Here is a 25913-nt window from a genome sequence, read left to right as displayed (position 1 = left end):
TGTCAGAGATGGGGAGGGAAATTGGCCGTGCCCCTTCAAAGGAACCCCATCCCGGCATTTGCCTAGAGTGATTTAAGGAAATTGCAGAGAATCTAAATCTGGATGGCTGGACGCAGGTTTCAACATTATCCTCCAAGAATGCGAATCCAGTGCGCTAACCATCTAGCTCAATGATTTAACATAAGAGGCAGCTGGGTTAATGCAGTTCCAGGTACACCATGTATGTGACACCAGTGTTCACTTCTATAATAATAGATGTGGTGTAATATCTCGAGAACATTGTTGCCAGGAATTTACCACATGTAAAGTGATCTGCAGGATAAAAGCTGTCCATTCACAGCATATTTCATCTCATGCCAATGGAGTGAGCTGAAGTGTAATATCACCACTTTCAACTCTCTTTCAAATAGCAGAGGTATCAAGCAGCTCTGTCCAAAATCCCAGATGCAATTACAGTCAGAATAAGTCATTTCTTCCTGTTCACACAGTCTGTCAATACAAGTGACACATGCAACAACTGCCAGAAGCCTAAGAGAATGTAGTATATAAAACCAAATTGCTCAGCCATCTTTGAGAAGGAAATCAATTTTCATGTTGGCCCAGTGTTGTAGCTCAATGAAGACATCAAACTATAGAAGCTGGAGACACTGGGCACAGGAACACTGCAGCTGGAAAAAAACCAATGCATCCCTGTTTTTTTCTGGGCTGCGGAGACTGATTGACACACACATACCTGGAGAGAGCAAGTAGAATGAGAAATACCAAATTTGAGTACCAAAGACATCTGTACCAGTGCGGCAGAGTGGTGATGCAAGCAACAATCAACACTGAAGGATATATTAACCTCAACATCATCCACAATAGCTCCAACAGCTCTACGGCACATGGACGCGATCCTCTGACCCTTTACTGTGTCATGCTGGTGCCACTGCCAAATCTTTTATTTCTTAGGATGATAGCTTTCTATCGCAGTTGGTGGACAAACTGTCACAAGATGAGGGTATCAAAGAAGATCAGGGTTTAAAAGCTGATCTACAGTGAACTCATAAGAGATAAAGCACAAGCTCGGATTGGAGAAGAGGGAAGGAAATGAGCCATGTCCTTTTCAAAACAACAATCCCAGAATTCGTCTTAAGTGATGTAGAAAACCTAGATCTGGATTAGTCTGACGAGACTTAACTGTCAACAAAGGTCTCACTCTAATACTATAACCGATGCGCTCAAAGGCCTTTAACCTTAAACAATATGTATAGTATTTGCTTGCAATATGCACTGTAGTTGGGCCAACACCTTCTAGGACTATTGAGCAGCTGAAGACTGTTCTTCTCGAGTAGCAGCAAATTGTTCCCGAGAAGTTCATCAATAATGTCACAGTTAGTGACATGATGGTGCAAAGCAGAGTTGGTGATTTGTGATAATCACACACGGTATTATAGTGCTGTAACTATTTTGTCTTTGGGTGTTAGAGAGTAATTACTGCACCTACATCATTTAGACAAGATTTTCAGAGCAACTATAGCGTAGCAAGTTATACAGAATGTGATACCTTCACATAATGTATGATATTATGTCTGATCGATAATTGTTTTAAATATGTCAACAGAGAACCTTAATATTTTCACCACTGGCACTGTCTCCATGTTAAGGTGTTAAGTTTTTAAATGTCTGTAATATTATTGTGTCATATGAGAGAACGGCAGGTAAATTACTTACAAATCCACATCCAGTAAGAAAACCTTCAATGATGCCAGCAATAAAAACTGCGCAATTCAAACTTCCTTTGTCTTTTGGAATCGATATAAACTTATTCACAAGTGGTTCTTTCTCAGTTATGAAGTACACTGTATCATCATCAGTAGCATGCTCCACTTTATCTGCTTCCCTTCCAAACAGAGACTAGAAAAAAAAGAAAAGAAGAGAGAGAGCATGAGATTCAGTACAGCAGCAAAATACTGTAAATATTAACATAATCACAATTCTTTCCGTAGTCACTGAAACAGTTCTACAACAAACAGGTCTTCACAATACTTTCTGATGCACTAGGGGACCTATCACTTTCATAAAAATGTGTATAGGTATATAAGATTATCTGAAGATAAATACGTGGCATACATTATGCAGTTAAAAGTTTTTTTTCCACGTGTTCAAGTATACTATGCAATGACGATTTGTGACAAGTCAACTATGACAGAATCTGAATGTAGATACAGGCCTTTGGTGGGAAGTTCACTTTTGACTGAACAACTTAAATTTTATGGCCACATAAAAAGTTGATCAGGTGTGCTCATAACTAGGAGAGCATCACCTGCAAAAGGCAGTACCTGTTTGCCTCCATGTAAAGTGCATAGCTCTTGTTATAAATAATCAGTAATTATGCAAGATGAAGAGTTGGGCACCAAAGAGGTAATTATTAGTGTTCTGGTTCAAGTGGTTCAAATGGCTCTGAGCACTATGGGACTCAACTTCCGAGGTCATTAGTCCCTTAGAACTAGTTAAACCTAACTAACCTTAGGACATCACACACATTCAAGGCCGAGGCAGGATTCAAACCTGCGACCGTAGCGGTCTCGCGGTTCCAGACTGCAGCGCCTAGAACCGCACGGCCACTTCGGCCGGTTAGTGTTCTGGCCATTGAATAAATTATCATATTGCTGGAAAGTTGATGTTATAGACACTGCTACACACCCATTTTATATTAAAAATTCGGCTTTAGTACAGACAATAATTTCCACCACTAAAAATTAAACATTAGTAAACTATAAGTAGTTCACAACCCACGTAAAATACTGAAGCTTCAAAATGATGCTTCTATTTAGTTTACTAGATATTTAACTGGCCCTAAGATATTAGTACACAGTTTTGTAAGTAATAGATGTAGATGTAGAATAGTGTTCTGTCTCTTAATTAGCAGTTGCATAAAATATTTGACACAACTGAGAACAACACATACATTAATAGAACTTTACCAACATATTTCAGTGTAAATTCTGATTTGCCATGAGGTATAAAGCTGTTTCTATTATTTAAAAAATTCTGTAAGTGGGCAAAAATAACTTGAAAAGAACTTTCATTCATTACATCAGTAACACAGTTTTTGTCTGATTTACTATGTTAGATCATATAACTATTAATTCATTAATTAGTGCATGATCCTCCACAACCAGAATACTCAACATGTTCCTTGCATTTATTAGCCTCAAACTACAGTACTGGACAAGTATGGCTTCTGTCATGGATGATTAAAAAAATGTTAGTCTTGAACTAAACAAAAATATAAAATATACAAATGTTGTGTTTGGGACCCCCCCCCTTTTCCCCTACACGCCCACACCCACGCGCACACGCACACGCACACCTCATACATTTAACAATGTGTTTAATATAAAATATCTATGTATTGGGTTTCCTGGCAAAATGTCAATTTCTGACTAAAAGACATATTTTGTTGAATGCTCGTGCTGTGACAGAATGGCTTAATGTAGCTAGCCAGGAACCAGAATAGCAGAATGTACCAACTGAAATTTAATCAGTTCTTGCTGAACACAGAAATCAAGAGGATAGTTTCCAGACATAAATTTGTGGCATTACCTCTGTAACAGTTGTCTAACATAACACAGAACCAGAACTACTATGAGATACTCCCTTCATAAAATTGTCAAATTGCAGTACAGTGTATAACAAGTCATAGCAAGGGATGTATGAGACGACACCGTGTCAACTGCAGCAGAATGGACATTGTCAAATATGTACAAAAGCTGTCCCTGAGAAAGGTTAAGTACCAGCAACATATGTACAAGGAAACAATCTGTGCTGTACAAACAAACAGATGGTTGCATGGTGAGCATGGGATATCACAGACAATGGTAGCCATGAGTATAGTAATAGTATCCTTTCATGAATGATGAGAATCCTGGACAACTGATATTATTCATAATTTACCAGTACTAGTTGAGGTACAATATAAATCAAGTATCCTATTAGAAAGCAAATTTCAAGCATCTATTTCTGGTCTAAAGGGCCAAAAATGAAGGAACAGTCCACCACTGTCAAAACATTGTACAAATCTAAATAATTTTGGTCACTAATGTCCAAGCAAATAAAAACAGAGATGTTAGCACACAAGACACACTTTCTATGACTAACACAAAGTATTATTATTATTATTATTATTATTATTATTACATGTACAAAAAATGGGGAGCCTGCAAAACATCTACATTATTTATGACAAAAATTGTAAATCAGGCACTATAATAAAACATTTATTAAGCCTGAAGTCTTATTCTAGTGGAACATTTACACTCCTCAGAAAATGTTATATGGAAGATATCGCAAAATAAGAATGCATAATTCTAAGAAAGATACTTGGCCCCATAAGAACAGACGATGGGTACAGACTGCAATCAGAAAAAAACAACTATAAAACTGATAAACTCACAGCAGACATCAGAAAAAAGAAGACTGAAATTTTATAGTCATCTCCACACACTCCCAACATGACTCTCCCAAAGAACTGTGACATAACATAGAACAATTGGAAACCATAACCCAGATCCACATCACATAAGATTTTGAAAAGGCATTTCCACCAGAAACCTATAAACACAAAAAATTAGCAAATGGAAAGTACTGCAAGAGAATGAAGCCACCACCAGACCAGGGATTAAGTGGACTGAAGAAAGAAAAAGACTTCACAGAGAAAAACCATGAGCTGCTTCAAAACTCACAGGATTGAAACACAATAGCTTTGTGTGACCTGATAGGGCCCAATCACATCTAATAATAATAATAATAATAATAATAATAATAATATGCTGCATGGGTGGGCAGGGACAACACAGTAAGGTCATCAGTCCCTGGTTCATGGGATAGTCCAACAGCCAGAGGTACTGTAATAGCATCTAGGAGTGGTGAAATCGAGGCATTGAAAGGAATATTGATGCCAGAGATGAGAAATAACTGTATTAGAGAAGAAAGTATATGGGTCCGGCTGGTCTGCAGACCAGAAAGCTGATCCCCTCCCCAGAGCCCATATGCTGCAACACTGGTTGGTTGTTGACATTAAAGGGACCAAACTGTGAGGTCATCAGTTCCTCCCTCCTTTATATATATCGAACCACGAATAACCCTCAGAAGAAGGATACAAAAGGCAAATTCTGGGTAGTCTGACTGCCAGCATGACAGAATAAGACAGAGATAAAATCAAGGAGAAGTATGAGGGGAGTGAGGCGGCGTGTAAAGTGGGTGAGCCACTTGGCCCAGAATGCAGTTGGAAGTCTCTGGAACATGGTATGCAGTGGGAGATGCACCACCTGCATCCCACCAGCACCACTTACCATATGATACCCCAAGGAAATCATAAACATAGACAGGATGATAAAAGTATAGGAGAGATAAATCATTAAAAACAGCAAACATAAAAGAACAAGGAGAATAGAAAGGTGGGAAGGGTAGGGGATAGGCAGACCACAGAGCAAGGGTCACCATGGGACCCCTGCACCAGAGCAGGCAAGTGGTGCTCCTTCAGTTCCCCATGCAGTCAATGAATCCAAAGAGCCCCACCTAACAAAGACGAGTAGAAAGCACCTTTGCGGGTGGAACATAAAACCACATGAGCCACTTTGGCACCAAAGGTAGCATGCCAGGACTATCGCCACAAAGCAGCCAATTTTGGACAGTCTACCAGGATGTGGGCCACCATCAGGTGAGCACCACACCAGCAGTAAGGTGAGTCCTCACCTCTGACAATTAGGCCATGTCCCTCTGTCCTGGGGAGTCCAGGGTGAACCGTTCCAAGTTCCAGACATCCAACAATCAATGGCATAGAATCGACCAAAGGTCCAGTTCTGGAAACCCCATTTCCAAAATCAGCATCCTAGTAGCCAACTTTGTCAAAATGTTAGCATGTTCCTCATGTTCATTCCCTGAGATCTCAACATGTTGGTTAGTTGGCTGATTTGGGGGAGGCGACCAGACAGAGGTCATCAGCCCCATTGAATTAGGGAACGATGGGGAGGGAAGTCAGCCATGCCCTTTTCTAAAGATACATCCAAAAATTTGCCTGAAACGATTTATGGAAATTGCAGAAAACCTAATTCAGGATGGCCGGATGCGGGTTTGAACCGGTGTCCTCCCGAATGCGAGTCCAGGGTGCAAACCACAGCACTACCTCGCTCAGTATCTCAACATGTCCAGAGGACCAAACAAAGATGACTGTCCATCTGTCTAGCTTGATGGAGGTCAGAAAGAAGATACTGGACAATTGTGACTTATGAGTGATGAAGGTAGCACTGGTCTATAGGGTTAAGGCTGCTCAGGGAGTTGCTGCAGATTATAAGCATCTTGTCAGTGCAAGAACGAGCATGGCCAAGAGCTCGTTTGATGTCAACCAGTTCAGCAGTGAAGACACTGCATCCATTCAGCAAAGAGCATAGTTCACTGCACCATGCATGTGTGTGTGTGCAAAATGTTCGTCCATTTGAACCTGGAAATGCGTTGAGGGCAGCCAAAAACAGGCAATGAAACACCATGGGATTAACTGAATCTTTTGGTCCAAAGAATAAATCAAGATAGATCTGAAGTAAGGGTACATGCTAGGGGGGTGTACACAATTGCTTCCTGATGAGAGATAGCAGAAGTCTTAGGCCACAGCAGAGACACTGTAGTCAAACTGCACTAGTAATTCCAGTTCTGGGTATCTGTTGTGGGAGGTGAACCTCTCTACTAAGAAAAAGGACATGATATTTTGGATACTTAGGGGAGCAGTGAACATGTATAGCGCAACTGAGTAGCTGTTGTTAGTGCCTGATCCACAGTGGAGGGATCAAGGCCTCCACAAGTAGGCTATTCAGAGGGCTAGTTCAAAAGGCTCCTGTTGCAAGCCAGACTCCACAGTGGTGTATTGGTTCCACTGGCCACAACGCTGAGGGCGGTGCTGAACCATATGCCAGACTCCCATAACCAAGGTCGGCCAGAATCAGGGCTTTGGAAAGCTGCAGAAGGATAGTGCGGTTTGCACCCAAGCTGGTGTCACTGAAGCAGCAAAGTCAACTGCTGTCAAATATTTTGAAAAAAGCATATTTGTGCAAACAGCTGTATAATGACATTTATTCTCAGCCAGTTTCATAGAAGATAACTGTACGGTACAAAAGAGATGATTATAAAATGAAGTATTTGCAGGCAATGTAGAGAATAGGGGGAAAATAAAAAAGGTTTTTAAAAACTACAGTACTTACACAGTATACATTAATGGATTACAAATAACTGTCACAAGTATGTCGGAACATATATGCTGTTGTTGTTGTTGTGGTCTTCAGTCCTGAGACTGGTTTGATGCAGCTCTTCGTACTACTCTATCCTGTGCAAGCTGCTTCATCTCCCAGTAACTACTGCAACCTACATCCTTCTGAACCTGCTTAGTGTATTCATCTCTTGGTCTCCCTCTATGATTTTTACCCTCCATGCTGCCCTCCAATACTACATTGGTGATCCCTTGATGCCTCAGAACATGCCCTACCAACCGATCCCTTCTTCTAGTCAAGTTGTGTCACAAATTTCTCTTCTCCCCAATTCTATTCGATACCTCATCATTAGTTATGTGATCTACCCATCTAATCTTAAGCATTCTTCTGTAGCACCACATTTCAAAAGCTTCTATTCTCTTCTTGTCATATTTATTTATCGTCAGTTTTTCACTTCCATACATGGCTACACTCCATACAAATACTTTCAGAAACGACTTCCTGACACTTAAATCTATACTCTATGTTACCAAATTTCTCTTCTTCAGAAACGCTTTCCTTGCCATTGCCAGTCTACATTTTATATCCTCTCTACTTCGAAAATTCACCTTATATCCTTTCTAGATACTATCCATTCCGATCAACTGCTCTTCCAAGTCCTTTGCTGTCTGACAGAATTACAATGTCATCGGCAAACCTCAAAGTTTTTATTTCTTCTCCGTGAATTTTAATACCTACTTCAAATTTTTCTTTCGTTTCCTTTACTGTTTGCTCAATATACAGATTGAATTAACATTGGGGACGGACTACACTCCTGTCTCAATCCCTCCCCAACCACTGCCTCCATTTCATGCCCCTGTCTCTTATAATTGCCATTTGGTTTCTGTACAAATTGCAAATAGCCATTCGCTCCCTGTATTACACCCCTGCCACCTTCAGAATTTGAAAGAGAGTATTTTAGTCAACATTGTCAAAAGCTTTCTCTAAGTCTACAAATGCTAGAAACGTAGGTTTGCCTTTCCTTAATCTAGCTTCTAAGATAAGTCATAGGGTCACTATTGCCTCACGTGTTCCAATATTTCTACGGAATCCAAACTGATCTTCCCTGAGGTCGGCTTCTACTAGTTTTTCCATTCGTCTGTAAAGAATTCACATTAGTATTTTGCAGCCGTGACTTATTAAACTGACAGTTCGGTAATTTTCACATCTGTCAACACATGCTTTCTTTGGGATTGGAGTTGTTATATTCTTCTTGAAGTCTGAGGGTATTTCGCCTGTCTCCTACATCTTGCTCACCAGATGGTAGAGTTTCATCAGGACTGGCTCTCCCAAGGCCGTCAATAGTTCTAATGGAATGTTGTCTACTCCCGGGGCCTTGTTTCGACTCAGATCTTTCAGTGCTCTGTCAAACAATTTATGCAGTATCATATCTCCCATTTCATCTTCATCTACAACCTTTTCCATTTCCATAATATTGTCCTTCTATAGACCCTCTATGTACTCCTTCCACCTTTCTGCTTTCCCTTCTTTGCTTAGAACTGGGTTTCCATGTGAGCTCTTGATATTCATACAAGTGGTTCTCTTTTCTCCAAAGGTCTCTTTATTTTTCCTGCAGGCAGTATCTATCGTACCCCTGGTGAGACAAGCCTCTACATCCTTACATTTGTCCTCTAGCCATCCCTGCATCGCCATTTTGCACTTCTGTCAATCTCATTTTTGAGACGTTTCTATTCCTTTTTGCCTGCTTCATTTACTGCATTTTTATATTTTCTCCTTTCATCAATTAAATTCAATATCTCTTCTGTTACCCAAGGATTTCTAGCAGTCCTTGTCTTTTTACCTACTTTAGCCTCTGCTGCCTTCACTACTTCATCCCTCATAGCTACGCATTCTTCTTCTACTGCATTTCTTTCCCCCATTGCTGCCGATTGTTCCCTCATGCTCTCCTTGAAACTCTGTACAACCTCTGGTTCTTTCAGTTTATCCAGGTCCCATCTCCTTCAATTCCCACCTTTTTGCAGTTTCTTCAGTTTTAATCTATAGTTCATAACTAATAGATTGTGGTCAGAGTCCACACCAGCACCTGGAAATGTCTTACAATTTAAAACCTAGTTCCTAAATCTCTGTCTTACCATCATATACTCTGTACCTGTCAATATCTCCAGGGTTCTTCCATGGATACAACCTTCTTTTATGATTCTTGAGCCAAGTGTTAGCTATGATTATGTTGTGCTCTGTGCAAAATTCTACCAGGCGGCTTCCTCTTTCATTTCTTCCCCCCAATCAATATTCACCTACTACGTTTCCTTCTCTCCCTTTTCCTACTACCGAATTCCAGTCACCCATGACTATTAAATTTTCGTCTCCCTTCAGTATCTGAATGATTTCTTTTATTTCATCATACATTTCTTCAATTTCTTCGTCATCTGCAGAGCTAGTTGGCATATAAACTTGTACTACTGTGGTAGGTGTGGGCTTCGTATCTATCTTGGCCACAATATGCGTTCACTATGCCGTTTGTAGTAGCTTACCAACACTCCGATTTTTTTATTCATTATTAAACCTACTCCTGCATGACCCCTATTTGATTTTGTATTTATAACCCTGTATTCGCCTGACCGAAAGTCTTGTTCCTCCTGGCACCGAACTTCACTAATTCCCACTATATCGAACTTTAACCTATCCATTTCCTTTTTTAAATTTTCTAATCTACCTGTCCGATTCCATGCTCTGATCTGTAGTATGCCAGTTTTCTTTTTCCTGATAAAGACATCCTCCTGAGTAGTCCCCACCCGGAGATCTGAATGGGGGACTATTTTACCACCAGAAAATTTTACCCAAGAGGACGCCATCATCATTTAACCATACACGAAAGCTGCATGCCCTCGGGAAAAATTACGGCCATAGTTTCCCCTTGCTTTCAGCCGTTCACAGTACCAGCACAGCAAGGCTGTTTTGGTTATGTTACAAGGTGCCAGATCAGTCAATCATCCAGACTGTTGCCATTGCAACTACTGAAAAGGCTGCTGCCCCTCTTCAGGAACCACACGTTTGTCTGGCCTCTCAACAGATACGTCTCCGTTGTGGTTGCATCTACGGTACAGCTATCTGTATAGCTGAGGCACGCAAGCCTCTCCACCAACAGCAAGGTCCATGGTTCATATGCTGTATATTAGCACAATTAATCTAAATCAAATGTACAAAAAATGCATCTATCAAGTCATATGACTGGAAATCGTCACCCAGTGATTAAGTGAGCTAGTGTTGGTATCGTCAAAACTGAAGCAGTAAGATCCCAACTATCTATAGGACGAGCCCACAACACGCCCATGGCAAGTAGGTGCAGCTGAGCTGTAAACCTGGCAATCACAGTCTCCTTGGGAAGCAACAAGGGCCTGATAATACACCCGACAAGGTACAGGCAAGGAAGTAGACAGCATTAAGATTTCACATGCAGCTAGTGTTTAGTTCTCATACTTGTCAGCTTTTTACCAAAGTGGAGACCCCAAAACTCAGTACTGCACAACAATGTCCAAGTGTCTGGTACCCAAGTAGGGTTCTAGGTTAGGATGAACCACAGTATGACTACAGAAACACATGACTCATCTTTTTGTGGGAGAAAACTGGAAGCTATGTAACAGGGTCCAAGTGGAGGTCCTTCAGATGGCTCCTTGGAGCTGATTGAGTTAAGGCTACAACTGGGAGCTGTAATAAATGCAAAATTCAACATACAGTGTGGGGGAAAAAAAAAACACAAACAAACCTGGTCTGACAGATCTCAAGGGCTCGCTATATGGCAATAAGGCACTGAGTGCTGAGGTATGCCACTTTCTTGGACCCATGGAGAGCTGAACAACTTACTAACTCCAGCCCGAAACAATTGGAGGGATGCAAATTGACTAATATAAAGTGGTATGGAAACTAGAAAGATCTGGTCATGGAGACTGCGTAACATGGCATAGCTTCAAGCAGTGTCATATGCCTTTTGTAGGTAAGAAAAAAACTGCAATATAAGTTACTGTTTAGAAAAATTCCAACCTAACCAAAGGACAGGTTGAAAATCACCCCTCCAGGAAACCATGCTGAAATGGGGACAAAAGGCACCATGATTCAAGAATGCAGCACAATCATTGGCCTACCACCCTTTGTCAGAATTTGCGAAGCACACTGATGAGGCCGATCAGTTGGTAGCCATAAGTGGACATTGAGATTTTGGCTGGGTTTAATATTGGGAAGATGATAGGATATTTCCAATGCCAAGGGAAAATCAGGTCTACCCAAATACATTTAAAGACCATGAGTACATAGAGTTTGAATTTCATTTAGATGTTGGATTGTCTCATTATAAATCAAAATATGGCATGGGATCTTTTCATGAGAGTCAAAAACTTGAAGTAGCTCCCAGTTGATGAAAGGTTGATTATCTAGATCTGGACCTCCAGGCTGACAAGAAGAGTAAAGAACAGGAAAGGTGGATGGAGGTGCATAGGGGTGAGAGCAGCAGGTGCCCCTGAGTCAATACACACAATGGAGCTTTAGCACCACTACCAACCCATCTCGACTCCACACCATACCATGATCACAACTACGGGGACAACGCTTGAAGAAGAAGGCACAATAATAAGGGGAAGTGTGGAGGGGGGGGACCTGGCCAGCTTGCATGCAAGGCTAAAGGCCTCCTAAACCAGTGACAATGCTTACCAAGGGACTTCAATTCCGAATAGAAATTCAGAAACTTAGATCTGGGAGAAGAAAGCACTTTCGTGGAGAAAACCGAGGCAAGGGAATTACGAGGGCGCATTTAGGGTCAAACTGCAGGGGCAGTCCTGCAAAATATGGATCACCTTGAAGGGATTAAGGGGGGGGGGGGGGCAGCACAACTACAAAGTAGAGTAAAAGACCATAAGACCATGGGTCAACCTGGTATGGCAGATACCAAGATGGCACAGGATGACTGATTCCCACTAACAGAGGCAGGAGGAAGAATGCCACATGGCTGGAGTCCCTTTAATCACACAAAGTTCACTAGAAACAAGGATTGTGCCACCCAGAGTCATTCCACAGCTGAGCGAAAAGGAATTTGACGTGAGACTGCAAATCTGCCCCCGGACAGTGCATGGAGAATGGGTGGTACTGCAAAACACTTAGCTAGCAAGAAAGTCTACAGCGACATCTGCACAGGCAAATAATAAAAAATGACTATTCGAATTTTACAAAACTAATATTACAAATACTATCTTTAAACTTAACCTTTAAAAGAAGGGTTGATTCAACTCTGACTTTGCAGAATCACATGAAAAATATTCGAACTCTTCAGGAACAAGAACTTACCAAAATCTGAGATGAATAAACTTTATTTGTGAAACCAGATGATTTATATTCTGGATGTTTTATAGCTTGTTTTTTACAAGAAGTTATGGTATTTTGGTATGGTTAGTGATGTAAATGCCAAAGAGGAAGATGTATCTATAAAATTTCTACATCCTCATGGACCACCAGAGTCATATTTCTGGTCCAAGAGAGAAGATCCATGTGCGATACTCATTTCTCTTGGCATTGCAACTGTGGATCCTCTGAAAACAATGACTGGGAGAACTGACAGATTCATTCAAGGCATACGTTAATATTCCAGTTTCAAAAATACTCAAGAATGTCAAGAGCAAGTGACCTAAAATTTAGAATTATTTCAATAGTGATTTTTGTAAAAATACATCAAATATAATCCTAAATATGTGTTATCAAGATTAGATTTTTGTTTAAAATCATGTTCCCTCAAGCAAAGTATTTAATCTCTTATGAATTACTCAATAACAATTACTTTAAAGGTTTTTAATGCAAAATTAACGTTGTTAAACAAGTGTATTTTCATCTATGAAGTAATAAACACTGAAGGTGTGAAAACTCATAAAGAGGAGGGGGGGGGGGGGGGGGGGGGGGGTAGAACGTCAAACGGGCCGCCTTGGATCAGCAGAGGCGCCACAGGACATTTTAATTTCCACTGTCTATACTTTTACAAGTAAATTCATAAAACTTTGTCAGCATGACCAGGAAGGATTCAGGATTCACACTCGTAGCAGCAGAAGTTCAAAAACATAACAAAATAATTTTTTTACATGTGAAATTTCATCATTTTTTCACTTACTATTGGCTGCATTTATTGCTACAGGTACACTTCTCTTCATAAGGAAGTGAGACTGTTCGATGAATTTTGCACAGCATACAAACCATACTTACAGGTGTCTGAAACTTTAGAATCTATTTAATTTATGAAAAAATGAATGAGCTGTTATGTTTTAAACTTTATGTTTAGAAAAAAAAATCAAATTTTGTAGTTAATTATTTCAATTTTTAGCACAGTTTTTAACATATTTGGAAAATTCTAGAGTTTCATACACCTGAAAGTATGGTTTGTATGCTGTGCAAAATTAATCAAAGAATCTCTCTTACTTGTGGAGGAAAATGTACCTATAGCAACAAATGCAGCCAACAGTAAATGAAAAAATGATAAAGTTTCATATCTAAAAAAAATTATTTTGTTATGTTTTGGCACTTTCACTGCTATGAGTGTGACTCCTGAATCCTTCCTGGTCATGCTGACAAAGTTTTATGAATTTATTTGTAAAAATAAAGACAGTAGAAAATAAAATGTCCTGTGGTGCCTCTCCTGCTCCAAGTCGACCCGTTTGACATCCTACTCCCCTTAATATTATTTTTGGAGTAATTTTTTTTATTATTCAATTATCCTATTCCATTTTTGATGTTATTGCTCTTAATGTCGTTCCTTGTATATGGTTTCAAAAAAATTAAAACTGCAATTAAGGATTTTTTCCTCAACATGTGAAATTTCATGTTGTTTTAATTCAAATACCTCTGAATTCTTTGCATATTGAGGCACACACAAAAATTTATCAGTATTTGTCAGCAGATAAGGAAGATATAAATTATTTCGAATATTTGAACACATTGTGTTTCATCCACCTGACAACTATAAGCTGCAAAATTCCGTAAACTTTACCTGGCTGTAAAATCCAAACCATCTGGGATATAGCAGAAATGTTTTGGATTCTTACTTAAATCTATCAATAGCACAAATATGCTATGTTATGCCAGAATCTGATACCATGGGTATCATGGGGCAATGAACAGACAAGGAATGACCCTTACTGAAGTGTGACAGAAGAGAATAGCTCTCCAATGAGAAATACTTGTAAACTATGTGTAAAAATCAATTTTGTTTGAAATGCTGAAGTTGGCATTCATGTGTTTGTGAGGCATGCTTGCCCGTATGTGTGAATTGTGTGTGGCTCTCTTTCTACTGATGAAGGCTGTGGCCGAAAGCTTTATGTAAGTGTCTTAATTGTGCCTGTCTGCAACTTGACATGTCTTCGTTATGGTAAGTAGCAATCCGTCTTTTCCTACATTGTTGTAAACTATTTGTAGTAGTTTTCAATATGCCTCTAGACAGTTTATCAACATACAACAATTATGATAAAGAAACCAGGTGGCCAGCGTGGCCATTCCGCTAGTATACATATTAGGACATTTGCAATATCTCAACACTCTGCCAGATGTTGAGCACAATACACATCGAACTGTTGCAGTATCTCACCATTACCACTCAGCTGCAAACCTGGGAGCTTTTCATCAATGAATGTACCTCTTGTGTAACTTTATTGCTCATGTTCCCTTACTCTGGTCTTCATGAGCTCATCCTAACAATTCTCAACTTACTTCACACTGAGTTTAGTACTGTTCTTGATAATATAATCTTTCTCTGAACTTTATGAATTATACAAAAAAATCTGCACACTATGGCTACAACTTAAACTAAAGGCAGTTAAATGATATGACACATTTGGATGATGGTAGTGACAGTAATTTCAGTCATATAAATCAAAAAGTTTTATTCTGTTACAAATATTCTGAGATGTATCAAGTGGTTACTTCAGGATCCACAGGTTAAATGAGGCACCTGTGAAAATTAATTCTGTTACAAAGCAGTTTGACTTTATGTTGTTAGATTTAAATGAAAAATGTATAAATGATACCATTTATAATCCATTACATTTATAATTCATAACCGACACATACTGCTAACTGAACACAATATAAAAAATCAATTTTTTATGCCATCAAATTTTCACTACTTTTAAATCTTAAATTCTGCACTACTACACATTTTTAATTTATCATTATACTCACCAACCAAAATGTTGACTTCATCAATAAAATAATAGTTAATACTTTGACTTCACGTCTGCAGTCTCTTTCTCGGACAAAGAAAATGTCTACGAGTCTAATACCAACATGCTTTCCCATTTCAGTAAGTCTGAAATACACAAACAAATACATCAAAATACGGCTAGTAAAAGATAAATGTTATTGCTGCAAATGAATCAATTTGTGATTTTTGTAAAATATATTGGGGGAAGGGAGATAGGGTGACAATTTGAGACAAAATACTTTTGGTGAGATGCACAGGTGAACTACTGCTAGTGGATTGTACTCGACTAGACATCACACACTTGTCATTATCCTGAAGACACACTAACTCAAATTTTCAACAGAAAGACATTGTAAAGACCATGAATTGAGCAGCTGTACACTTCCTTATGACACACCTGTAAATATGATTTAAAAAAAAAAAAAAAATAAAAGCAAATAATTTTACAGGAGAGCAGAAAATACTGCCTGTGTTTCAGTGGGGGAGAGGGAAAAGGAGGCAGGAGGTTTAATTCACCAACAATGAGGCCATTGTAAATGAAGCATTCTAGTGGATGTTAACAATTTAAGTAATAATTTATCACTGATAATTGTCACAGTGACCACTTTAAACAGTTACCAGGGAACCACAGAATTTAATAGGCAACATCATACATAAATAATATTCAACTCTACAAACGCAAAGTTCTTATTTAAAACATTAACAAATAGTTACGACATGAAGATTTTGCAATATTTTTTATAAATACTTTCTTTTGGAAACCTACTGTGTTCACTGTTCTTAACTACTGGAAAGCCTCATAATTCTAACACTTCCTCACAACTTTCTAAAATTGTTTACAAATACTTTACATAAGACCTGTCTCCCATTACAGGAGGGCATACAATAGGAAATTGCCGACTCAGTAATAGACTATTCTGTCATAACAAGCTGGGTAGAGAAAACTCAATGTAACAAAGTACATGGTCACCCAGAAAATGTAGCCAAGCAAGTTTAGAGTAGCCACATTGGTGTCTCCAATCTCCTTATTTTACTTTTATCAATATCTTCTGAAGGGCTTCAGGTGCACAAAATGCTGTCGTTTTTTTGTTATTAACTGGATTCACAACACTCAGTGTAGTGGTTATCAGTTTTCATACAAAACTCCTTTTGGAAGAGTGAGTCTAAAACTTTCAAAACCCTTTACTTTCTGCATGTCAGGACAGTAATAATACTGAATAAAATGCTTCAATATACAATCCAGGAAAATAAAGAAGTATATGACACTAGTTCTCCGAGATGTATAGCTGACTCACTACTAACATAAAAAAACAGAAAGAATGCATGCACCTGTAATATTATTATTGGTTTGTGGAACACTCAACTGCACGGTTATCAGCACCTGTACAAAGTCCCAATCTTTACACAGTTCAATCTCGCCACATTCACGAATGATGAAGAAGACAACACAAACACCCAGGCCCAGGGCAGAGAAAACCCCCAACCTGGCTGGGAATCAAACTCAGGACCCCGTGATTCAAGGCAGAAACACTAGCCATGAGTTGTGGACTAGTTGTGGTGATTGATTGATATTTCATATCAAAATACACACACACACACACACACACACACACACACACACACACACACACACACACACACACACACCTGTAATAAAATCTAAAACCTGTATGAGTAGCCCACTCTTACAACCTCCTAAAGATAAGTTGCTGTTGTAGAGCTGTAACAGAAACAAAAAACTGCAAAGTTGCCAACAAATAAGAATCATTGCACTGGACTCCCTGCCATGGCTATTATACTATTTAAGGCAATGGTAAATAAATTTAAATTTAAAACCTGCCTTGAGGTACACCATTCTCTAACTCAAATCTGTCAGACAGAACCTCACTATGTATAAAAAAACAGTGTGATAGCTGGCTGGCTCTGAGCACCACGGGACTTAACATCTGAGGTCATCAGTGCCCTAGAACTTAGAACTACTTAAACCTAACTAACCTAATTATATCCCTGCGAACTTGGCGGTCACGCAGTTCCAGACTGAAGCGCCTAGAACCGCTCAGCCACACCGGCTGGCAGTGTGATAGCATAAACCATATGAATATAGGCAGGCTTCCTCAAAAGCTCCATTGATGTTAGACATCTGGGAATACTGTCGTACCCTCAACAGTATCAAACATCTCTTCTACATTTAAAAATATGCCCATTTGACACTGTTCCATAGACAACCTGTGTCATAGCCCCCTCACACACAGGGTCTAGTTGTCAATGGTGGATCGATACCTCCAGAACTAACACACAGTGTGAGTTTTGCAGTTTCCATGATCCAACTGTGCAACTATTTATGGTTCACTCATAGCTCTTTCCTACACATCTACATAAGGTGATGTTTTTGGAGCTCCTGGGGTATGTTCTGTACTTCACTGGTTTGAGGAGTGGGACCAAAAATGGATCCATCCACTAGTTGAGAAATTGCCCTGTCTGCCATGTATTATTAACAGTTCTACAAGGATTTCTTTTGAAGTTGCCACAGCATGCTGTACTTTATTCAGCCAAGACTGCACACAGTATCACAAACCACAGACTGGTAAATTCAGCTTCCATATGGACAATGGGCAGTTACAGGACTCAGCATAATTGTACCTGGTTGTGATGGAATACTGAATCCAATCAGATGACAGCAGTAGTCTTGACAAAATGCTGTGCCACTAACACTGGTTGTTATTTGGAGACACCCCTCCTACAGTTCATTTGCTATGAAAGACCTACAGTGTTTTCTGGATACCCTCCGAATACTATCTCTTCTTAATCACTTAATGATATAGTGGAAAGCCATGAAGTTCTCTGTAACTGGTTGGCATCTGAATTTCTCTAGAGCCACCCACTTGTCCCTGACATCAGAAAGGTACTACTCCAGCCAGCAGAGTAGAGTGGGCAAAGAAATCAGCCATGTCCTTTTTTTAAATAAACTTCCCAACATTTGTCTTCAGCAGTTTAGAGACACCATAGAAAAACCTAAATCTGGATAGTCATATGAGGATTTGATTGCCATCCTCTTAAAAAAAGTTCAGTGTCTTACCATTCTGTTACCTCACTTGGTGGGGATGAGTACATCAGCAGCTGGGCGGTTCACCATAATAATGTCATCCACCCATTCCTGGCTACTGTCTTCTGTCTTCATGTTAAAACATGATTAGTTTACTGTACAGTATCCATTTTGGCATCTTACTCTCAAACTACTTGTTCTCTCGAATCCAGAGGAGCAAGTGCTCACTGGAATATTAATTGTCAATCACCTTCCACTGAGCAGTGCCAGTGAGCAAAGGAGAACACATTGAGACAACTCAACCTCAGGGATACGTTGTGTGACAGGGAGACGGGCAGGAGGAGGAGATTGACAGTGAGGTGTGGGAAGAGGAGCTGGACAGAAAGGGACAGAAGGAGACTGACAGAGAGGGGGTGAAAGAATGAGAGGGACTAACAGATGATTTGAATAAATACATACCCGGGCAACACTGGGTTCTCAGCTATCTTTACATATACGCAGAGAACAAGTCTCAGAAAATTATTTACAGAGATGTACTGCAGTAGATTTCTGGCTCTCTATACACACACCAAGACAACTATGATCTTTCCATGGTACGCATGTCTAACAGTCATGAAATTATTTACTTCTATCTCTGTCACATTTAGCAGAGAGGCCATGTTTGGAAAGAAGCTTTCAGTAATGTGGACAGAAGAATTGAGGAGGGGGTTCCGGGGACCTTCCCCCAGAATTTTGTAATGTATCTTTTAAACTGACAATAAAAATCTCAATTTGAATCCTAATTGTAACACCTGAAAAGTAAAAATTTAGGCCATTAACCCCTAGTAAGAAAGATGAGACAGGGTGTTGGAACTTTAAAAGTTAGATCTAAAAGTTAAGTTTTCAAAACATAAAATGCAGATTTTTTAAAAAGTAAAATGTTAGTGGAGTGTGTAATAAGATCAACTATCGAAGGGCAAAAGTTGAAAACATAGATTGATAAACACAGTGTAAGGGAATTTTCAAAGAAGTGAAAACTGAACTTGAATCTTGACTCTTGCATTAATAGAATATGTATTCAGAACTCCTAATGACACAAAGAATTTCCAGGCTACAAAAAAAAAAAAAGAGACTCCACAGGGTAAAACACAAACTAATTGAAAGTATACAATGACATTTCAAATACTTGAGAGAAACTGTGAACTTAATTTACAAGCTATTCAATTGCTCTACACTTGGAATCAATATGTCAAATCACAACATAACTACAAGTTTACACACCCACAGTAGTGACCTTAGTGAGGCACCAGTGTGTAGAGAATAGTATAGTTTGTGTATACTCTGTGCTAAACAGATGGGATCCTGCACTTTTGAAACAATGCTGGATCACAAATGATGCATCGAAATACATTTTGTTGTCAAACAGCTGAAATAAATAAAATTGCAAATTCCATAATTAAAGTATGTGCTCTGATAAGACTGTAATTTTGGCCTTGAAATTGGGAAATCTGCATTTTGTAATTAAGCTTCTCCCATCTCATCCAAATCTGGAGCTGGTGGTTTCCCCCCCCCCCCCCCCCCCCCCCCCCCCTGCGGTCTGCAGGGTCGCAAGTGACTTGTGACTTGCAATGCAAGACATCCACGGGAGAATATTTGCAATGGCACATATGTGTGGATTATGTGTTTCAGCATTAACCTTCATTTTTTTATAATTACTGATGCTCCAATAAAAACTGCAGTTTTGTTGCAGTAAAGGAGTGTATCGGTTCTGTTTTCAGACACTGAATGAATTATTTAAAACTCTTTCTTAGTTTTAAATCATGTGATGGTGTGACCAGGGAATTGTTTGTTTATAGATAAAATTTTCTATACCTATTCATTAAGATGGCTGACTCACTTCTGCCATACACTGGTGCGTATTTAATTTGTTTCGTGTGCTGGTCAATAGTTCTCCCCACAGACAGGTACAACCCTGCTACATCAAGGGGCATCTGTCTTGGTTGTCACTGCCTGCAATCCCAGTGCTCCAAAAGGCTAGGCAAGTACTCCAAGATATGCAAGAGGAGTTGACTGCTTGGGCACCATGAGTGTAATGCTGATGATGTTACGAATCTATTACAGGGTACCAGATGACACCCCACATCAGATTGGCTGCTATGTTTGCAAACTTTGGCTTGTGAGTATCTACACAGACATTGTGTATCATCTTATGCTTCTCAAATGTTGAATACTGTCAGAATATGGAAAATGGAGGGAGTCAAACCAGATATTGGAGGATTATTATGTTTCAAAGGATAAGATACGAAAAATAGTCCAAAAATGAATCTTAAGGGATTGTCAGGTCAGCAAAGAACCAATGGGGGTCATTAAAAGTTGAAGAAATGGTAAATGGTCAAAACAAGGGAAAATGTAGCATGAGGAAAAGATAGAGGGGTTGGGAACATGTATGTACCAACTAGCTGAATACCCAGCATTGCCCATGTATGTATTTACTCCACTCTTCAATTATTCCATCTCCTCTGCCTCTCTCCACCTATCTACTCCTCCTCTGTCCACTCCTCACCAATCTACTCCTCCTCTGTCCACTCCTCACCAATCTACTCCTCCTCTGTCCACTCCTCACCAATCTACTCCTCCTCTGTCCACTCCTCACCAATCTGCTCCCCCTCTCCACACATCTGCTCCTCATCTGGCCCCTCTCCGCACATCTGCTCCCCCCTCCACCCCCTGTAATTCACCTACATCACATCTCATATGTATATTTAACATATTCCATACATATGTCACATGTATCTCTAGTGAATTTCACCCTGCAGTTTTGTTTTCATGCAGCTCAATGTTTATCACATCATATCTCCTGAACTATTTGTTGTACAATGAAAGTTTTTGCAAGTACATTCAGAAGTTTATGTGAATACTGTCTACAAAATGTGTTGCTAGTAGAGTTAGTAGTGAATTAGTAATAAAAAGTCATGTCTAATGCACCAGTAATATTGCATGAACAGCAAAAATTCAGTACGTGATGAACTATTTTCCTTACATCACTATGTGGGTGTATTGACGAGAAAAGTATCTTAATAGTTTGAAATTATGTTCAATTCTGGATGAATGTAGTATCGCTATTTAGGCATCATGAGCTATACTATTTCTTTACTTCCATCCTCCCCTTTTGAGAGGTAGGCAGTTCTTACCCCACTTCTTTCCTGACAATAAGTAGTTTGTGTATAAAGTTTGACCGACATCAACACAGTACTTTTGGAGGAAAAGTTGAATATACACACATACAAACACAGTCATGACACCTGCCTTCTCACTGTTAAGGATATATTACTGTAGCTTTGGATCACACAGCACTGATTTAATCTGAGTACAACTATGGTCACTTCTTTCCATTTTTGTGTTTGGATAACAACCATCAACCTAGCATAGCAAAAATGTTATTCATCCGAAAAGCTGACCCACTTCCATTGATAGACGGTCTCATCACCCGTGCCCACTGCAATTGTAAGTAACGATATCATTGAGTCAACGTGTGAACACTTAGTGGTCTGCTGCAAAGCTCCATATTCAACAATGTACGATGAACGGTGTGCTCTGAAACACTTGTGTATGCACCAGCATTGTGCTCTTTTTGCAGAGATGCCACAGATCATCATCTATCCAACTTTATAGAGCAGACAATCCTCTGAACCCAACATGCTGTGAAGAGTTGTGGACATCCAAGCATTTAGCACTTTGCGGTAGTTTCACTGTCCTACCACTTTCCATAGATGGTCTCGAAAGTAGCGTGTAAACATTTGACAAGCTTTACCATCTTTGAGATACTCATCGTTCACAGGCTCTGCATAATAACAATCTGCTCTTTGTCACAGTCACTTATCTCAATGGATTTCCACATTTGCACCCCTATCTTTGCTAGGGTGATCCTCCGTTCATGTCTGCTCTGCTTACATACTTCTGTTACCATGTCATAGGAACGCAACACCATCAGTGGCAGCCAATGTCGTGGTGGACAGAGGTTGTAATGTTTTGGCTTATCAGTGTATAAATGACATCTATTCTAATATGACAACAGGTGATTCTAAAATATTTCTGTTTACTGATGAAACTAGCTTGGTAGTGTGTCAAATACTGGAGTTCAAGACAAATTCGTGGCTTGTAGAAAATTTATGTTAAAGCAGACTCAATTTTTACTGTTTCTGAAAGAGAATCCCACTAAAACTGGGATTCTGATTACACAGAATGGGCATATGATTCATAAGTCTGAACAGTTCAAATTTCTAGATGTTCAGATAGATAGCAAACTGTCATGGAAAGCGCATGTTCGGGATCTTGTTCAAAAACTGAATACTGCTATATTTACCATTTGAACAGTATCTGCAATAAGTGTGGTTCCATCATGAAATTAGTTTACTTTGCTTATTTTCACTTGCTTATCACAGATGGCATAATATTCTAGGGTAACTCTTTCCATTCACAAAGAGTATTTTTGCAAACTTACAGTAGGCTGCAGGTGAAAAATAGGTCTGCAGCTTGTTTCATAATTTAAATATATGGCTGCATCTCCGCCATACGTTGCATTAGGAAGGATTTCTTGATGGTGACTAGTTTTGGACACTTATTTTCAAGCCATCCTAGAAAGAAAATGACCGTTGGCTGACAATTTTATACAAATGAGGCATTCAAATTTGCAGTAAAATATATTACACTAATATACATGTAAGGTATATGAATTTGTCATGATCGTTTAGTTTTACGAGTTGCCTTATTAGTTACATACCACATCTTACGTATAACAACACAGGCAAAAGTCCATGTACAAAAATTGTCCCTGCAGTAATGATCAAAGCGGTGCTGAATATAAACTAATGTATTACTGTTGAGATTATGTGCTTAGGGGGGCTGTCTTCTTGTAAATTGGAAAGTTAATTTATTTTTAGAGTGGGGGTTGCCATACTTTTTGGTTTTGAGTTGTAGTAAAGATGTGTAGCTTTTAGGAACTGGACTAAATTATGTGTAATGCATAGCAGTATAACTACTGAGTTTAGTTCATGAAACTCTAATGTCTTCTGCAAGCGAAGTCATGTCATGATGTAATGCATAGCACTATGGTATAAGTCAACCCACTAGAGGACAAATGACTGGTCTTTGGAAATTTTTTTTAGTATTGTAGGGTTTTAAAGTCTACATTCAGTTAATGAAAGAAAAAAGAATGTTTTGTTTAGTCAGCAAATATTTTATCTTTGATGTGAGCTGCTATCAGCAGTCGCTATAGGCTTATGCTTTTACTGTAACACTTACGATATGGCATGTAGGGAGTAAGTCAATTCATAAATCTAAATGTTTATGACAGATTTGTACACCTTACCTGTATATTAATGTAATATAATTGAACTGCAAATATGTATGCCTCATATGTATATAATTGTCGTGTCAATTGTAATTTTTTCTTTGAAGAATGGGTTGAAAATGAACATAGGTCTCTAAAACTAGTCACCAAGGAATAATAATAATAAAATTACTTCTTAATGGAACGTATGAAAGAGCTACAACTGCTGTGGCCTTCTCCACCAGACATCACGGCGCCTAGAGTATCAGCAACCAAACTGACAACCTGCAGCCGCGGGTTGCCCGCTTCGCAGGCACACCGAAGCACTACACAACCGACAGGCAATATTGATGAACGGCCACAACAACAACACCACAGCAAAGACACCAGCAGCCACCAGGGGCCACTACCAGCCCACATAAACATAAGGAAGGGGTCATTGCAGATCCTGGAACTATTTTCACAGGTCTAACCATGTGATGGAAAATAGTTCCGAGGTACTCATCCGCAGAAGCGCTATTTAGGCCGGCGCTCAGCCGCACATCGGCAGTTCATCGACCGCCTGCAGACATGGATATCTGCTGCCCCAGCAGCCCGGCTTGGATCTTCTCGCTGATCTCTGGATTAGGCTTGGTATATCGGAGAAGTCTCTGGCGGAGACTAGTAGGAAATGATTTCAGTGGTTTTCTATATTATTCTTGTATGTAGTTGTGATTCGAAGACGGATCACTGTTTTGTGTTGGTGTTATACTTGGAGAATTTGTTTTGGTTAATTGAACAGTCCAATAAATTGTTTTCGGACTTTGATTGTTAGTTTCTTCTGCTTAGGCAGACATATCAACAACCATTTATTTCAAAGGGTGTTTTCGGCTCAGAAATCAGCAGTTTGAGCAAAACATTGCTTATGTTCATGAACTACTTGTCGATCCCTGTTCGCAAGTATGGGAATTCTGACATTGTCAATATATTTTCTCTTTATGTCATTTGTTGTTAACAATATGAGCTTATTCTGAAGAATCAACAGCTTTCATTCAGTTAATACTACACAGAATGCCAAACTGCATTTGGACTGCACTTCCTTCACTCTTCTACAGAAAGGTGTGCAGTATTCTGCTGCACCCTTTTTCAATAAGCTACCCTACAAATTAAAACATCTTAGCAGTAAGCTACATCAGGCTGTATACGTGGACAAGGAAAAAAAAGTCCCGGATTTCCTGGTTAAAAATACACTTTCTCCGTGCTAAGTGAAAGTATACTCTTCCTCAGTACAGTAAAACTCATCAATCCTTTGAATGTTTATTGTTTTATATACCAGAGTATAAATTCCTGGCACTTTAGAAAAAAAACTCATGGAGGGGAGGGGGGAGGGGTTTATGCAGGAGGGGAGGGGGGAGGAGTGAGGAAACACAGGAAGCACATTCTGAGGAGGACAAGCAGATGTCCCGAAAGAGAGCTGGGAGGCACTTTCCAACTTGCAACCCCACATGAGGGCAGGTGTCAGGGGTCAGTGCCCTTGTATGCAAACAGAATAGGATACATTGATTGAGCAGAAAATTAGCAAATGGAAATTGCATAGATGAGCAAGAGTTGGTACAATGGGAACTGAAGAGGGAAGATACCCACTTCTTCAAGGAGACTGTCTATGGAACTAGTCCAGCAGGCACTAGTTGTATGGCAAGCTCCATGATAATGGATTAGGTCTAATAATTCTAAAGCCAAATGTGATGCTGAGTCATTAACATTGTGAGCCCAAGCGGGACTGGACCAGAGCCTGGTAAATACAAGGACAGTGGCACAATCTGCACCCCAAGGAGATGCCGAAAGTTTCTTAGACCTTTTTTTTCCAAATGTACAAACCATCTTGAGGTTGTTTTATAGTAAAAAAAGTAGGCCTCAATTTGTAATTATCACAGTCTCTTGTCAATTACTTATAATCAGCTCTTGACATAAAATTTCATTCTGATCACATTGTCAAAATATTTAACAGGAGTGTATTCTCACGTTCATGTACCAATGTAAACTACTGATGTGCTATTTGGTAATAGTTCAATGTAACAATTCATAGCACTTTATCAACTTGTTGAGCATTAAACCCTC

General features: G+C 39.4%; 1 protein-coding gene across 2 annotated transcripts in view; it reads right to left on the bottom strand.

Annotated features, from left to right (window-relative positions):
• The window catches only part of LOC126299277 (trafficking protein particle complex subunit 5-like), a 55791-nt gene that overhangs the window by 22410 nt on the left and 7468 nt on the right, over positions 1–25913 (bottom strand). For both annotated transcript variants that reach the window (XM_049991059.1, XM_049991060.1), the window contains exons 3-4: positions 15444–15570; positions 1714–1896 (exon numbers count right to left, since the gene is read on the bottom strand). In XM_049991059.1, coding sequence (XP_049847016.1) covers positions 1714–1896; positions 15444–15570 — 310 coding nt within the window. The remainder of the gene's footprint in view (positions 1–1713; positions 1897–15443; positions 15571–25913) is intronic.

Source organism: Schistocerca gregaria, chromosome X (genome assembly GCF_023897955.1).
Source record: "Schistocerca gregaria isolate iqSchGreg1 chromosome X, iqSchGreg1.2, whole genome shotgun sequence".
NCBI lineage: Eukaryota > Metazoa > Arthropoda > Insecta > Orthoptera > Acrididae > Schistocerca > Schistocerca gregaria.
The sequence above is the reverse complement of the archived record's forward strand: the minus strand, read 5'-3'. Positions and strand labels throughout refer to the sequence as shown.